Below are 17,135 nucleotides of genomic sequence, written 5' to 3' on the forward strand. Positions count from 1 at the left end.
TACGGGAATTGAAACTGGAATAGACCCTGGTCGAACATTGAGTCAATGATATCAATCGCATGTAATATCATCCACAGCGTACTTGTGAATATTTTCAGCACATCATCTGGCAAGCCAAGAGGATCTAGTTCCGGGAGCGGGCCGCTATATCAAATTCAAACGGGAATTGACCAATTCCCGTCCGTATTTGCTATGAGAAGACAGAATCCATCAGAGTGGGAGGGGCCACAAAAAACCACATCTGGTCAGCTGAATAACTTTTAATACATCCGAAATAATCAATATAGTTTCACTTATCCGATTCGATCGTAAAAAGTATCCTCAGAAAGTACAACTTCGGTCTACAACATACGACGCTTTTTTTGCAGCTTGAAACCAGCTTGCAGCGCATTTAACCGATGATTTACCGATGCATACAAGTTATGGATACTTGTCGAGAAGCAGCCTCTCCACGAGGGTACCCCTGGCTGAGCTTCCTCCCGGTGGGCCCCGGATTAACCGATCGTGGTGCACCTGGGCCGCACGTTTTGTGCTGGGAGCCAGTCATCCCTCCCGCCACTGTGGTTCGAAGCAAGATCGCGAACAAGTTTACTACCCCATACTTTGCTTTAACATATAGCCTCCTCAGACTCGGAAGATATTTCAGCTCCCTCCCCGCGCTCCCCTCGTCACCGCCCCCTCAACCCGCCGCAGGCTTTGTCCCGGTTCTTGTCCTTACTTGGAGCACATCCCCGGTTCAGCCACCAGCTTCGACCCTCTTCGACCTCGATGGACCTCAATTTCCGATTCATTCTCGAGGAGCCCCATGGAGGTGCCCCACAAAAGGGCCAACAACGCAAGCGGGCACGGCTCGTCACTGCTTGCGATGCTTGGTGAGGCTTCCGTCTTCCTTTTGCCAACTACAACTGATCCGTGTTGGATGCTTACTTGTCGTTTTAGTCGTGTTAAGAAAATTAAATGCATCCGCACCCCAAAAATTCAGCAATGCGAAGCCTGTCGTGTCAGTAATGGCACCTGCTTGTACGGGGATCGCGACCGGTGGGGATGCTTATCCTCTCACTTGATACATCATTGACATGTTTCTACAGCTATCAAGCAGAACGAGGTTTATCTTACTCGTACGCAACCCAAATAATACGCCCCGAAAATGAAGACACCAAGGAACAATCCCTTCCTCCCATGAATGCGTACCCACCAAGTTCAACCTCGACCGACGATCGTTCGAGCTACCCACCATCACATCATTCCAACGACAACGGCTTTGCCGATAATTTCACTGACGCTTTACGGTCCGCGTCCCGGAAGCGGAAAGCATCCTTATTGGGCGAGGAGTCAGAGTATCCAAATCAGCGCCTCCAGTCTCCAGTAGAACCCGTTGTACAATCGCCAATTGACGCAACCAAATTGACAAACGGGCAAATCCCTGAGCTAAAGCGAATTACTGTGCCTTTCTTCAGGTAAAACCAATTGTTTTTTTAAAATAATTTTTAATTTCTCTAACCCGGAAGCAGGTATTTTGGACCAACAGCGAACACCCCTGGCTATAGGCGCATAAAAGTTCGAACACTCACGCTCGACGACAGCGCTTCGGTTGCCTCACATACCTCCCAATGTTCCTTTTCCCCTTCAGCGGACATAATACCATCCCCTCGAGCAAAAAATACACTACCGGTCCCACCCGCATCTCCACCCATCTTCCGCGCGTTACACCCAAACAGCAGCGCATTGGCCAATGGAGAAGATGAGATGTACAATGGCAGCGCTAGTCCTGTCCACGATTCTGGCTCATCGGGACCCGCTACCGGTACGACTACCCCCGTGCACCCTTACATCCCGTCATTTGAGGCATCAGTGATGGCGACTGCGGCAGCATCTGGCCGAGACTGCCTGTTTGACCCTGCCAGGCCACGGTACCCCAATCCCAAATACCTGACCCACTTGGCCAGTAAGTAACATCGTCTGGGGTAAAACTGGGGTGATTAACTAACAATTATCCTAGATTTGTTCTTCGACCACCTGGCATGTCATTTTCCATTCTTGGATCGCACTCAGGTCATGGCTCAGATTACGGATGGAACGCTTCCCGCGATCCTCGCCAATTGTCTAGCCGCACTAGCAGTTAGGTAAGGAGTACTTCTAATAACCACTTGACACATGCCAATGGCTGTCCGCTTTCTAGGTTTTCTAACCGAAAAGAATTGTTGAAAGGGCCCCGCCATCTTGCTGGCGAGGCATACTGCGACATGGCCAAGGTACGTAAACTATATTCCAGAAAACGATGTTTGGAGCTTGATTTCTATTAGCTTCTGGTTGTCCACATGCTTTCATGGCCTTCCGTAGAAGTGCTTCAAGCTTTGGTGCTGATTGCTTGGTCCGAGTTTGGAAGTGGTCGTGATAGTGGCCTATGGATGTATAGTCGAGTAAGTATATGCTCGGCTGCGCCGCGGCGGATATCTGAGACCCGGTTCTAGATGGCTGTTGGGATGGCCATGGACTTGGGTTTGGGCTTCGAAGCCACTGTTCAGTTAGCCGCCACAGAGAGCGAGCGCGAAAAAGTTAGACTAACGTGGTGGTCGACCCTCTTGATCGATCGCATCAACTCGTGGGGTACTGGGCGACCCATTGCGATTGCTGATGAGCAGGTTGGTTTCTGGGCTATTTCCCCGAGGTAACGCGCTAATTCTTCCTTGATAGTTTGATACTGCGTTGCCTGCGGTGTCTCAGGAAAACGAAGATCCCACGAAACCACCGTCAACGAGCTTCGTATTTGGCCACTTGTGCAGACTTGTGCAGTTGCGAGGAAAATTGGGTGATGTCTTGAACAACAAGGTCAAGCGTCAAGGTTCCCTAGATCTTGATGAAACATTTGAACTCTCGTAAGTTCTATTCTTTTCCGGGCTAATTAGTGATTAATCGCGACTTGGACCCATTTCAGGCAACTTCAACACCAAATGACTGTCTTTTACCAATCACTTCCTCCCAGCTTGGTATTCAATATTCAAAACTTCCGGCGCTACTCTTGCCACAACCAAGCAGCAGTCTTCTTGCTTCTACATGCCATGTTCCATTCCGTTATCACGCTCTTGCACAGGCCTTCCCTGCTTCAGAATTTCACACCCGACGTAACTTTACCCCTGGCGACCAGTATTGATTTATCACGTTCGGTAAGTTTGTAGACATCAAATGTTTCCCATACACCAAACTTACATACCAATAATGAATAGTCTGCTAGGTCGATTGTCGATATGGTTATTCTTGCAGACGAAGTAGATCAACAGGCGCTGCTAGCCAACCCTTTTCTGGACCTTACTGTCCTCACAGCAGCCCGCGCATTCCTTGCTGAACGAGAGACATTGTCCAAACCTCCCCCCAATATGTCAGCTATCACTGCAGTTTTAACAAGACAATGGAGCGAGGCAAGCTTGGAGCGTTGCAAAGCTACCCTGGCCAAGATGTCCAAGTGCGTTGGGTTGTCAGTCATGATTGATCCTGAAGGCTAATGTACCGGATAGATACTGGGGCGGCGTTGGTTGCGTACGTCGGATTCTGGACCAACAGTCAGCAGGAGATATGGATTTTGATGTCGGAGAGCCTACCACAGGTTTGTGATTTTCTTTTGTTAGATCACATAGTATCTGACGCCAATTTGATGACGCCTTTAGGGGATTCACATATTTCACGTAAGTTGACTATCGTATGAGATCCAAAATAAATTTCTTACCAATGATACGTAGATCTCCGTGACGTTGAGCTCATTACTCAGTGGGCCGCGAAAGCATGGCGACGACATGTTGCAAATGGTCACCACCGTAAACGGGGACACGACGCAGTCTCCCCTCCAAAGAGTGCAGGGCTATCTGGCTTTGATATATCCTTTGGGAGTAGCGGGAGCACCGGAAAATCTGGTTCTGACCACGCCGACAGCCCGGCCGGAGCATCGGTCGGTATAACCGGGTTTCTGGATGGCCCCGTATATGGTGCAGAGCTGCCCGACTTCCTGACCGACCAGAACGCGTTGAGGGTATCGTTCAATGCAGCAGAAGCTGATTTAAGCTTCTCCAACTCTTCCGAGTTATTTAATATCCCGGAAGGTTTTGAGGAATTCTTGGTCCAGCAGCATGCGGGGATCGAGCCCATGCGAGTGGATGGCCCTACGGAAGACATTGTTGCACCAGCCTTCTCAACCCTCATCGGTCCTTGGTGAGTTCAAAAGTCGAGTTAAGCCAGTATAGGTCTCTGATATTCTATTTTCTCAGGTTCCCGATGGGCCAACACTTGTCTCGCGCACCCAGTCCCACACACTTCTGACGTGCATTTAAATGCCGCCCTTCTTGTTTTCGTATTTCTTGATTTATTGGAACGATGGTATTCCTGATAGGATTGTATTAACAGCGATATCCCTGTATAACTATCTTTGTTTTTCCCTTGAAAATAAAATAATAGCATATATTCATCCAAACATCCCATGATTATGCATACATGATACAACGTTATCGTTAAGGGTGATGGTAAACTTATGTCTATCATAGACGCAAGTAACCTAAAAACAACGCGTAGTTTGTTAATGCTGTTCAAGTAAATTTCAGTGCGTCCAGCAAGCATCGTAGTACACTTCTAGCCCCCCCCCCTTTTTTTTTATAGAAAGATAGGATTTAGTCAAGTTCTCAGCCTGGGCTGGTTTGGTTGTCCTTGGAGCAGGCTTCTGCTGAAAGTCGAACGGGTCGAATATTGATTCGGATGATTGGGCTGCGAGTTACTGAGGCGGCCTGGGTCAACTACTGGAAGATAGTATAGATGGAAATTAGTAAGTAGGCTTCGGATCATATTGCCCTGTACGCACCCACTCCGCTTAGCAGAGGCTGAACTCGAATAAGTAGCTCACGGCTAGCGGGCAACTATGCAAACATGAGCTCTGTTGTGGTATATAATGTATATGAAAGGCATCGTAAGCTCACATGGAGCAGGCTCAAAGCATCGCCAAGCTGTTGTCTCATTTGAGCAACCCGGGTGAGGCCCTCTTCAGGGAACATCGCGCGTTGAAGTCGAAACGCGGTCCCGTTGGAGCTACTGATCCGGGACAGAATGTTTTCAAGAATTCTGGAGGAGAAGGGTGAACATTGGAATACCTCTTTAAAGTTGGGGTACGATGTTGAACAAGGGGTCAGTTTACTTTGAAACTCTTCCAAGTTGTCCATGGTATTAGCACATTATATGAGTCGCTCTTTTCGCAACGCAGAGACCAGCTGGTCTAAAATCTTATAAACTTAATCTCTGAACTCTGTGAGTTCCTGGGGTGCGGATGTCTGCAGAAGATAAAGCGATTAATGCGTCATAGCTTTATTTGTAAGCATTTGATGCATACACAAGATCGACAACAGCTTTTACTAGCTCAACTAACGTATCCAGTGCTGATTTGAGCGTAGTGACGGGTGTTTTTACAAACGAGCAAAGAGCAATAACAACTGAGTACATGGTCGAAGTAACTCTTGGGCTATATGTGGGTGCGCTTCGTTTGTTCATATTAAAGAAACTCTCTGTAGTTAAAGGATTATAGAAATGGAATATGGGAGCCTTCACAGCAATCGTATTGACTTGATGACCCCTGTGGCAAGTCGTGGGTAGTGTGACTGTCTATGACTCAAGAACAAGGCCAACGTACCACCTGCTCGCATCTGTGCTTCATGGGCCCTGAGTATCTTTGACAGCTATGACTAAGCAACTCTCATTAGCGTATTCTGCCCCGGCGCTAATCTGCTGGGATCGGGACCAATCGGAACCATCGAATCTCACGTTGGCAAAACACCCACAACCTACAAAACTCTAGAGTCACTTCGGCTTCACGTCGAAATTCGAATAAAATGTTTGGACCTCTTGGCTTTACCCTCGCACCTCAAGTCAAGGCATCCCGCGGTCTATACAAATTCCTGGCCCCGATCGCTCAATTCTATGCGCGGAACACTGGACATCGCCAAGTGGGCTTGAGGTATGACGACCTCCGTGAGTAGCTTCGTCCATTAGTATTACATTGTATGGTTGCTAATCGATGTTCCGACAATACTTAGTTATCGAAGAGCGTGGTGATGTACAGAAGGTAAATGGCTCCTATCACTCTGTATTGTGTGTGAATCTCACGAATCGGTCGCGTCCTATCTTAAAGGCGATCTCTCGTCTCCCTGAGGACGAAGCCTACAACCGGGCCTATAGGCAAAAGGTGGCGGTCCAGCAATCTCTGCTTCACAAGAATCTTCCCAAAGAGCAATGGCTCAAACCTGAGAATGTACGTGGTCTAAAAACCAGTACGATATGATCTACCAAACTGATGGAGCTGCTTAAAACACTATAGGATATTCGCTACCTCCGGCCTTACGTGGAGCAAGTTGTAAAAGAGGATCAGGAGCGGGCAGAATGGGACACGATTACTGTAACCAAGGCTCACCATTAAATTTGTATTTTTGGTATCTTCGCTCTTTCACCACGTTTGGCGCCGCATCTGCATCCCTGCATTTAGTTAAGAGTTTGGCCCAGTATTCATACACCCCGGACCTGATGTAAATGGCAACATAAATTGCTCCGATTCATCCTCATGTTACAAATCAATTCCGCACGTGTAATTGTAACGGATGCCGCCTCCTGCAGGACGACGCGTTCATTGAGCCGCGTCTCGGCCTCATTTGCCTTGAGTATATATTTAATTTCTTGAAAGGATCTCATATACTTTACCACCACGTCTTGGCTCAACTTTGAGTAGGTCTATACTATATGTTATATTGACGCTTTATTGCGTAGTGAATACTCTAACGTTACCGGTTTAAATTAGGCTAAGAAGCAACGAGATCAATCAGAGACATCTTATAAACTTTGCTCGCGAGCGGACTTCCCCTCCTCGCCGTCAACATGTCAATATGGATGCCTCGAAAGGCGGGGAGCCTGCGCCCCACGATCATGTCGTTGGCCAGTTTGAGCAGGCCCGGGTACCGGTTCAAATTACCATCCCAGCAAAACCTTTTTCTTTATGAATCTCTGAACTACTCGATGTCAGCTCGTCGTCTTGCTAGTACATCCGCCGAAAACAGGGGTGATACAAAACCAAATACCGAGCTCCCAATACCAGGCAAGGCTGGGAAATCTGGAGAAAAGAGCTCCACACTTTTCTCGCCTACACCAAGCAAACCAACTCCAAATACTACTATCTCATCACCAGCAAAATCCAGCGACAGCGCCAGTATTTCGACAAGCGATACCAAGCCCATTGCTCCTGTTGATGACAAGAATGCGATAAAGCTGAAGGATGAGACTAAACCCCAAGGACGGCTCGCCAAAGCATGGGTATGGATCAAGCACGAAGCAAATCACTATTGGGATGGATCTAAGCTTCTGGCAGCAGAGGTCCGTGTTAGCTCGAAGCTACTTCGTAAGGTCCTAAATGGCGCACGTCTAACTCGCCGTGAGCGACGTCAAGTAAGTACAATGTCTCTCTCCGGTATAGGTGTACTCACATAAATGCCCGCCAACAGCTCACTCGTACTACAAATGACCTTCTCCGCTTGATTCCATTTGCGGTATTCGTACTTGTTCCATTTATGGAGCTTTTGTTGCCTGTCGCTCTCAAATTATTCCCAAATATGTTACCGAGTACATTCGAAGACAAGTTCGCTGCAGTGAGTAAATGTCCTCCAGCACACATACACATCATGACCCCCAATATAGCAAGAAAAGCAAAGGAAACTGCTCAAAGTTAGGCTTGAAATGGCTAAATTTCTACAAGATACCCTTCGAGAGTCTCCCTTGAAGTCCGGCTCAAGCATTCTATCGACGGATGAATTTAAAAACTTCTTCTTGAAGGTTCGCTCAACAGGTGTGCACATCAAGTTATATATAAGGATCTGGCATGTTCTTATAAATGATGGTTAGGCGAGTCCCCATCTGCGGAGGAAGTTGTCAAAGTAGCCAAACTATTTGACACTGACCTTACCCTGGACAACTTGTCTCGCCCACAGTTGGTTAGCATATGCAGATACATGGGACTAAATGCGTTTGGTACCGACAATTTCCTGCGTTACCAAATCAGATCTCGCCTCGTTGATATCCGAAGAGACGACGAAGTATGTACAAGTAATCAGTTTATACACGTATCTGATTCCTTTACAGGTTATCCTCAACGAAGGAGTTGATTCACTTTCAACCAAAGAACTCCAACACGCTTGCCAATCCCGTGGGCTTCGTACAATCGGTGTTTCACCATCACGATTACGCGAGGAAATGAGCGAGTGGATTGACTTGCACTTGACGAACCGTGTCAGCGGTGTATTGTTGATTCTCAGTCGTGCCTTTACCTGGGATCGGGACGGTGATGTCGCCGTTTTGAAGGGACTTGAGAGTGTGATGAGCAGTTTGCCAGATACCTTGGTGAATAGTGCTGTGCTCTATTCGATAGTTCGCGGTGCATTACTTAAAATCCAATTTAGCTCAGCGAAGCCGAACTTGAAGTCGATAGCGAAAAGGCCAGTTATAAACAGAAACTCGAGGTCTTGCAACAACAGGAAGAGCTTATTGACGATGAGGCCGAGCAAGAGGCCAAAGAGGAGGACGCTCGTCGCCAACGCAGGGCAGCCGAAGAGAGAGCCAAACGCGAAGAAGAGGCTCTCGTGGCACAGTCGCTACTTCCCGAATCCGAGCTGCAAACACCTGCCGAGGAAGACGATGCTCGCATGACCACCGAACAGCTCACTGAACTCGGCGAGGCATTGAGTATTTTATCGGCCAAGAGCTCGGTGATCAAAGAACGTGACGAACTCCGAGCTTTGATGGAAGAGAATCAACGTGCCGAAGAGGTGTGTGGCGCATTTTTATGAATCCGTGCCTTCTACGGGTTTGATACAATATTTGGCTCCTAGGAGAATGCGGTTCAAAACGCCGAGGGTGAACCAACGCCAGCCCCATCCAACCCCCTTGTCAAAAAGATTCGCGCAATGCTCACCAAGATCGATCAACAACTCGAGGCATACGATGCCAAGGTTGGCTCTTCTTTGCAAATGATTACCTGTGATTCACAAGGCAAGATCCCTGTGCACGACCTCGAAAGGGCACTGCGTGTGATCAAGCACGCTCCTGGCGAGGATGAAATCGAGGGCCTCGTGCGAAAGTTGGATGTAGACCACGATGGGTACGTTGTGCTTGAACACGTTCTGGGCCTCGTTCGAGAGGAAGGGCTTGGTAAGTGTTATTGTTCCTAGGAGCCCATTTGCTTCTCAACCTATGCTATTAGGTATTGTTCTCGATGACGAAGCGAAAAATATTGTCGGTCAAGGGAGAGAGATCATAGACTCAAATTTGAAGCCAAAGAAAGAAGATATTGTTCAGGAATGATATGTTTTGTAGTATACCTCCTTGTGCATGTTCGCTCCGTTGATATAACTTGATATGTATTTACCCCCTAATCATTTCAGTGAAAAGTCGGCGCAAATCAATATCGCCTGTGGACATACACAATTAGGCATATACGATACAACTTTCTTTCATGAACTGGAGATTTTCCGTATCCTACACACCCCAGAACCCCAAGGTGTACATCGACCCGATGTAACCCAGGCAGCCAATAAGTTAATGCTTTAAGGTGACAGAAAGGTATATACATAAATACAAATCATGCTTGGTGAGATAAACAATGATCCCCTTACTTCGTCAGGTTCTTAGGAATATCAACTGCGTCGAATGCAGCTGGTTTAAATAAGAGAAGATGAACTCAAATACGAGCACAAATGGAAATACGATCAAGCTTCTTACAGCGTTGTACCATGATCAAACGTCGCATCATTTAGAACCACAGCGATGATGTTCAATTTTGCAGGATTTTATTGACCACACATAAGTCTCCATGAACTATTAGAGTGAAGTATACTAACCCAGAGTCCAAATACCCCCACTATAATAATAGAACATATGAGCACCGTTACTGGGAGTCATATGTTAGTCTATGGCAATATGGCCGTGCAGTACTGGAACCGGTCAACCTACCATAGTATACAATGCATGTAATATCGAAAGGTGGCATGGAATGAATTGGGGCAACCGAAACTTGGCCATATCTTCCTTCCGGCTGAGTTTTATTAGTATGTATGCTCAACTGTTCCTAGTGTCAAAGGGAACTAAGGGGACTAAGGGAGCATTGAAACTGCCTACTTGACTTGGCAGGTCACAGAGAACGCTTGGTATAACCCCATGAACGTTGATTGACGCCGTCTGACAGCTGAAGTATAGATTGCTAAGGAACTTAAGGAACACCATATACACAAAAAACGTTGCAGCGTTATGTTGGGCACCTTGAATGTAGATCCCATAGCGACATATGATCTTCTTTGAGGCAGGTACCATCTATGCATAGCACATGATCACTAGATTTGATCACACATCAAACGATTTAGTAGCATATATCCTACTCGCACCATTCGAGTCTAACCTTCAGCCTAGTAACATGCGACTCTTTGAGTCCAAGATTGTGGTCGCGTCAATAGCTTTTTATTTTGTGTGACAACCAACAAGGTACAGATAGCGATTGATGAGGTCAACGGCCTTCGCCTGTCCCTACCGGGCCTTTTGTGGATGGGAATCTTTCGACTTCGAATGCGTTTTCGCCCGGTGAGGTTTCTCAGGAGCCTCTAGTAGAGACAGATGAGTGAGTATGAATTGAAACATAACCAAGATTTGTAGCATTGGGTTATAGCCAAAAAGGCACCCCTTGGTAAAAGGAGAGATAAATCGAGAAGACTAATGCGCTCGGTCTAACACACAACGAGAGGTTTTATCCACAACCCGCTAAAATATACAACGCATATAATCATATGTGAGTATATGCATGCTATGTTTGAAAAGGATTTGGCCGCATTATTGGCCTTAGATATATGGCGTGTGGTCAATCTATTTTGACTACCTAAGTACAGCATCAGCAAGCGTCAGCTAATCTCATTTAAACGAGCAAGAACCTATGCGATTGTAGTAATTGGAGCCAATTCTGTGTTGCTGTGAATATAGCGACGAGTTAAGCCACCAAAGGCCGAGAGATTGATACCACCAACACTGTACCACATTAAAATCCGGGTTTTGCTTCTTGGATTTAGTGACAATGCGCACATAAATAACAGCCGTTCACATCAACAAATCGGTGCAGTATTGAAAGCTTCATAACACTTGGAACTCATATTAATGGTAGCCAAGTTCATAAGATTCAGAGCCCGTACAGTAAGCTTACACGGATCATAATGAGTCGTAGTGGGATCATGTACCTCGAACACATCACAGAAATTGAAGTGCACTACATGTACAATGGTGAAGATGTTTTACCTGCGGAAGTTTAACTAAGACAACAAGTCGCAAAGCTAGTCACAGCGTTTTTATATTGCCATTACACTTCTGGTACTCCATGAGGGTATTGTTGAGCTGATTGGTAATTTTGTTGCGGCTGTTGGTAGTGATCCGGCTGGGCCGTCTTATCTTCGTTGTTCGAGGCGGCATTGTTAGCCTCATCAGCCGTAGGGCCAGAGGCAGCAGTACTAAGATCTCTGATCTCCATGGTCCAGACACTCTGGCCTTTGCTCTTGGCCTTGACAGCCAAGACGACGACCCATGTAATATAAGCAGATACTAGATGACCAAATAATAAGTGACGTCAAAACAGCTACTGTAGATGGAGGACACATACGTATGACCCAGTTCAACCACGAAAATGCCTGGACTGCCCAGTGCTGACGACAAACTCTTATTACGGCCAAGTCCACTGAACTATGGTAAATATTGAAATATATAAATTAAAAAGTTCAGCTCTCACGATAACGTATGTAACGGTTGCAGTTCAAGGTCACATATGCGCCGCCTATATTGGCCGTGTAAGAGGCCGATGCTATAGTTGTGGTCTGTCAAGTGGCTGGATGCATTATCACAATACGTTAGGATGCGCGTACCCAACCATAGAACCCAAAGTAAGCCGCAGGTACCCAGCTCGACTGCAACCCACGACAAAAACGATCCTCGACGAAACGCACTAACTAACAGACTTGATCGAGGTCTCAGTTTTAAACCTCTAGCGGAACAAGTAATGAACCTACATAGGGAGCATGGTTCCCCAAGTAATAACTGAAACAGCCAGCGAACACAAAGAAGCCGATACGTATTCGATAAAAAAACCTAAGCAGGGCGTCAGAATGACAATAATGTCCAATTGGTGATAAGAGAAACTACCTAATTGAAGTAAAGTAACAAAGTGCCCAGACATGCCCAAGACAATGATCGAGAACACGAGTACAGTCGCTAGAAGTTACATACACATGTTAGTCAATAATGATATGGCTTTACATCATTAAAGCCCACCGTAGGATACAAGGCGCAAGGTGTCGAACAGTGCCATTGAATAGATGAGGACATCCAAAGCTTGTGCAGGTTTCGACCGGGCTTTATAAGCATATTCCTGGGGTGGCAACAGCTGCGTCAACGAGAACCAAGGGCGAATTACAACACCCTACTACTTGGCTTGGCACGTCATGAAAATGGTTTGAATGACCCCGCGAAAGCTGATTGACGGCCCTTCGATAATCGAGGTACAGATCACTAAGACAGTTAGGGGGCGCGCCATATACGAAGGAATTGTATCGGCATTTCGGGTGCCTTGAACATAGATTCCGTAGTGACACAAGATTTTCGCCAAGCAAGGTATGATCGCCAGATTCTATCACGTGGCGAATGGTTTAGTAGCGTAGGTCCACTGTGCCCCCCTAGAGTGCGGAACTCCCGCACCTTGGGCACGAAACTGGCCTGTTCCGGGGTTAGCCATCGGACCAAAGCACGGAACACATCCCAGTGTTACGCACCTTACTGGATCAGTCCCCCTCGTTCCGCACCCTTGTTCCGCACCTGCGAGCCTGTTCCGCGCCTCGGGGCCGGAATCCTATCCCATGACGTCTCGCCCTCGCTGCTGTTCCGCACCCTCGTTCCGCGTCTTGGAGTCGTTCCGCACCTTCGCCCCGTAAGTTAGCCTCGTCGGTGTCCAAGCCCGCAACCGTCTTGCGCCTACCCGTGTTCCGCACCTGCTTCAGTTCCGCACTTTTCCTGTGGCACGCGACAGTTCGCTGGCTCATCAGGCTCGTTTGCCGCCAATGTAAGAATTACGTACCTGCATGCATGTTCCGTACCTATTCTCCAGTTCGTGTGCGTGAGTAGTTAAGATGAATTGGCGCTTTGTTGTCGCCGATGCAAAATGCAGAAATGAATCGAGAGTGAATTGCAAGTGTATGACATCCAGGAACACGTCCGCAGGCGCTCAGCGCTTGCAATTCTGCGTGCCGGAAGGGGATGAACTGTAGGCCCAGAAGCTTAACCCGATGGCTGCTGGGTACAAGGCAAATGCATCGGCTTTACGCAGCATCCCAACAAGCTCCTACCTGTAGATCAAATGAGTCAACAAACCTTACAAAAAATCCCTGATTCTTTGCAATTGGTCATTCCACCCTGAATATTGTAACACAAAAGACAATATGTATATGCGAATAGACAATAAATACAGGCCACTGCGTTAATCTATAAATTCTGGGTAAGCAAAGGTATTATCAGCGCTCCTGTCAACTATCCACCATCTATTACCATCCTTTATGCGTCCGACCGCACACTGGATAGTTGAAACGTTGACAACCTCACCCGTACCCAATTTACCCTTGTACCAGATGAGCTTCTTGCCTTCTATTTTGTTGCTCTTGACCGGTGCTTTGTATATTTGTGCAAGCAATAGGTATTGATTCTTCTTGCGGCTTGGGTTGATGTTGGGGGTTTTTGGCGGGATTGTCACAACAAATACATGCCGGAGTTTGCCATATTGACTTTCCTCTTTGAGGCGTTTGTTTGCCAAGACTAGGTTGGCGTCCTGGTCTACCATAAGCTTGTACTGAGCCATAATGTTAAATTTAGTGTAAAACAGCTAAGTAATAAACACTTACGCAAACAAATGCTGCATCCCTTCCGTCGGAACGCAGCTTGTGATACCCACGTGCATGAACCTCATTGCCCCCGTTCCCAATCCAAAGACGTCCCCACTGCTCCAGCTTGTCAGGAATAAGCTCCTTGGCTACGTCGGACAGTATCTTGAATGAAGTTGTGAGATAGCGCACGATTTGTTGTCTTAGATGTTGGTCGACGGGAAGGAGGGTTGAGTGTGGGCTTAATAAGAGCGCAAGGGGGTCTACACAAAATGAATATATTATATTCTAGTCAGAGTACGAGAGGAATACTCACAGCCACGGACAAGTGTTGCGCCGTCAGATTCCTCAGCTTGCTTTTGGCCCGTGAATGGTGTCTTGTCAACAAGTCAATACTTGTGCAGAATAATTTGCAATCGTGCTCGATTGAGCACGCGCTTGTCAATGTTGGCATATGGATATTGTTGGCTTTTGACCAAGTTAACGACAAAGCTGCAGAATTGCTCCATTGGAAAAGCCCAATAGCACCATATTGGACCCATGTACTCAATGGAATTGGCGACGTGGAGGAGGTAATGAATGTTGACTGGACAGGTCTGCAGTTGATTCTTGTCAAACTGATAATATATTCTGGTATTAATTTACGTCAATAAATGGACAAGTTAAACCGTAAGATACCCACTGTTTGTACTCTTCAACCCATTTGGCAAGCCCTCAGCGTATTTCTCAAATTTTGTCACGTGGTAGGTCAAATGAGACAACAAGCCGTAGAAGTCTGACAAGTCAAACAAAATGCCGGTAATACCGTTTGTCAGAGAACCGCTTATACAGAAGCAAAGGAGCCATTTGTGTTGTGAGTATGTTCCAGGACTCTGCAATGAAATGTGACGGCTTGCGCGGGTTGGGGACGGGGCAGCCAAAGGAACCAGGCATAGTACGTTTTGATGGGACACAAGCGTCACAGAAAGCGTTCCACGCATTAAGCCTCAAATGATAGTCTTCAAGACCAGCATCCAGATCGTTAAAATCACCAGTCCAAAGCTCAATAAGTTGCGGGATCAGATTTTGCCAGACCATATGCATGAGATCAACAGGAAATGAGCGCGGGATTGACACAGAGGGGACGCAAGCAAATAATGTAACGCCTTTGATGCCAGATTCAGTTGCAAGTCATTTTTGCTCCGCCGTGTTTTTGGCCTTAAGCACTTTGAGCCCAGTAGCAGTACATTGATTGTGTTTGCGCAACAGGAGGTTGAGAGGATCCATTCAAAAACCGTTGGGCTGGTGAAGCGGACAATAGCAATGGGATCCACCACCCAATGTGGGTCCTGTCATAAACAGAGGAAAATAGAACTAGCTGGAATTGAACCAGCTTGACCACTAAGCCATAGAGCCCTATTATTCCTCTGCTGACAACCCATGATTACACCTGCTACCCCCCAAATTTGGGCTTGGGCCAGCATGCAACCACTTGTACTGGTCATGTGACCGTGTCCAGGACAGGTCCAGGTACAGTCGGCATCAAGCAGAATTGGCAGGGTAAGCAGCCGTTGTGTCCGACAAATTCGAGAATCTTTGTAAGGGCGGGAATGTTGCCAAAGATTATCAATAGATGCGCGCAAAGAGCAAACAGTTGATGTTGATTGACGTTGACAGCTGCCACTCCACGCGCTAGATCACAAAGCTTGTCAATCAGGGGCTGGAGAAACAAATTGATGTTGGAAGGGCATTTTGGACCTGGTATAACGCCAACGCAGATCATATTTTCAATGAGAGTGCGTTTGTCGGGCGGTAGGTTATAGTTGATGATGAGAATTGGCCAGCAGGTATTGTTGCAACGCTTGAAGGGACAAGTTCCATCCATAGCTATTCCTAGTGCAATCTCATGCACGTCTTGAAAGTATTTATAGGGCATTGTTTTGCCATTGATTGTGACAAAGAGGTTGCGTAGTTTGAGGTACCGAAGCAAATCAAAGATATTGGCTATAGTTCCATTGTTGTTGATATACTCGTCTCAATAGCGCATCTTCTTGGCAGTAATTGGACAAGCAAACAGAGCACGCAGTTGAGGAATGAGGGGATAGACGTGAAATGATTCCTTGGTTTCCCAGCCGAGTCAAAGCGCAACTTGTGACAGACTGGGCAAGCCTGCAAATGGTCCAAGTAACCTATGAACGCAACACAGGAGTTGACACAACAATGATGTTGGCTGGCAGCTAGTCCCAATAGGTCTCAAGCATGGGTACGCAGGCGTTTGATAGAAGGAATTTGTGTTCCCTTGGGGCTATTGATAGGTTGGTAACGTTTAATTAATTCGGCAAAAAGTGCTTTGGATGGTTTGTATCTAACATAAAGATCAAATGAAGAGAGTTTGTCAAAGTCCTCATCTTTGAGGAAAGTATGAGCTAGATAACGTAGTATGAGCAATGGATGAATAGATGATAATTGGGCACATACCTTCTACAACCAACTCAATAATATTCTCGGCATCCATAATCTCCTCTCCCAAGAGGCCATAAGTTGACATGTTGAGGTTACCAAGGCAATCCGATAATGTTATAAGACTGATATCATCCAGTTCTTCCAACTGATTGGTCCCAGTTTGAGTGCCAGTCCCATCATCCGGTAAAACAACTTCACGGTTGGAGTCATAATAAATGCAATTGTGCAGGATTTCTTGCCACATATTGGGCTTGGTAGGTGGTATATCTTCAGCGAATAGGTTGTCTAGGTTGTCTGGGGCTTCATTACAAGCAAAAGGGGGAGTACTGGGGATAGGTTTGGGGGGATTCAAGTACTGCAAATTCCGGGAATTTTGTCGCAAGATAGCTGCCTGTATTGATGTTTGGCGTATCATCTTGCAAAGTTTTCTTGAGAGATATTAGCATTTAAGCACTCCAATACATAAGAACATACCAATCATTTGAACCCCTCCGTGCCGGTGTTTTGAACATTGCTTGCCTCATATGTGCCCTGCACACACGCTCAGTAAATATACCACGGCACCCGCATCTACATTGCATTTTCTTTTTGCCAGCCATTTAGCAAATTTCATGCGGGGTCTGAGACACAAGTAGGACAAAAGCCGTGAAACTCTAAGCGCCAAACTCCGCAACCACGTGCCACGCAAAATGTGGCGCACTTTCATTTTGATCACACCCGTGCCCATACTTGTCTCCT

General features: G+C 46.7%; 6 protein-coding genes across 6 annotated transcripts; 3 read left to right on the forward strand and 3 right to left on the reverse strand.

The window, feature by feature from the left end:
- Positions 1-768: 768 nt before the first annotated feature.
- RhiXN_03937 (Fungal specific transcription factor domain) lies at positions 769-4,308 on the forward strand (the record flags this gene model as incomplete). Its single annotated transcript, XM_043323754.1, has 15 exons — positions 769-872; positions 940-1,038; positions 1,089-1,457; positions 1,512-1,945; positions 2,000-2,123; positions 2,180-2,252; positions 2,304-2,420; positions 2,472-2,642; positions 2,695-2,876; positions 2,936-3,164; positions 3,225-3,460; positions 3,513-3,601; positions 3,663-3,680; positions 3,735-4,200; positions 4,257-4,308. The coding sequence occupies 15 exons, from the start codon at positions 769-771 to the stop codon at positions 4,306-4,308; spliced, it is 2,763 nt and encodes a 920-aa protein (XP_043176173.1).
- A 356-nt stretch (positions 4,309-4,664) lies between these two features.
- RhiXN_03938 (uncharacterized protein) lies at positions 4,665-5,195 on the reverse strand (the record flags this gene model as incomplete). The annotated part of the gene is made up of 3 exons (XM_043323755.1): positions 4,665-4,775; positions 4,845-4,895; positions 4,956-5,195. The coding sequence occupies 3 exons, from the start codon at positions 5,193-5,195 to the stop codon at positions 4,665-4,667; spliced, it is 402 nt and encodes a 133-aa protein (XP_043176174.1).
- A 663-nt stretch (positions 5,196-5,858) lies between these two features.
- RhiXN_03939 (ubiquinol-cytochrome C reductase complex 14kD subunit) lies at positions 5,859-6,442 on the forward strand (the record flags this gene model as incomplete). Its single annotated transcript, XM_043323756.1, has 4 exons — positions 5,859-5,997; positions 6,063-6,091; positions 6,158-6,277; positions 6,344-6,442. The coding sequence occupies 4 exons, from the start codon at positions 5,859-5,861 to the stop codon at positions 6,440-6,442; spliced, it is 387 nt and encodes a 128-aa protein (XP_043176175.1).
- Positions 6,443-6,894: 452 nt separating this feature from the next.
- On the forward strand, positions 6,895-9,366 carry RhiXN_03940 (LETM1 and EF-hand domain-containing protein anon-60Da, mitochondrial; the record flags this gene model as incomplete). Its single annotated transcript, XM_043323757.1, has 8 exons — positions 6,895-7,458; positions 7,515-7,658; positions 7,708-7,855; positions 7,912-8,102; positions 8,149-8,406; positions 8,466-8,831; positions 8,895-9,213; positions 9,266-9,366. 8 exons carry the CDS (start codon positions 6,895-6,897, stop codon positions 9,364-9,366), a joined length of 2,091 nt encoding a protein of 696 aa, XP_043176176.1.
- Positions 9,367-11,398: 2,032 nt separating this feature from the next.
- Positions 11,399-15,032, reverse strand: RhiXN_03941 (Transposase family Tnp2 protein; the record flags this gene model as incomplete). Its single annotated transcript, XM_043323758.1, has 6 exons — positions 11,399-11,637; positions 13,627-13,924; positions 13,977-14,218; positions 14,272-14,332; positions 14,390-14,585; positions 14,761-15,032. 6 exons carry the CDS (start codon positions 15,030-15,032, stop codon positions 11,399-11,401), a joined length of 1,308 nt encoding a protein of 435 aa, XP_043176177.1.
- A 1,155-nt stretch (positions 15,033-16,187) lies between these two features.
- On the reverse strand, positions 16,188-16,812 carry RhiXN_03942 (Transposase family Tnp2 protein; the record flags this gene model as incomplete). The annotated part of the gene is made up of 2 exons (XM_043323759.1): positions 16,188-16,360; positions 16,413-16,812. 2 exons carry the CDS (start codon positions 16,810-16,812, stop codon positions 16,188-16,190), a joined length of 573 nt encoding a protein of 190 aa, XP_043176178.1.
- Positions 16,813-17,135: the final 323 nt, after the last annotated feature.

Source organism: Rhizoctonia solani, chromosome 1, assembly GCF_016906535.1.
Source record: "Rhizoctonia solani chromosome 1, complete sequence".
NCBI lineage: Eukaryota > Fungi > Basidiomycota > Agaricomycetes > Cantharellales > Ceratobasidiaceae > Rhizoctonia > Rhizoctonia solani.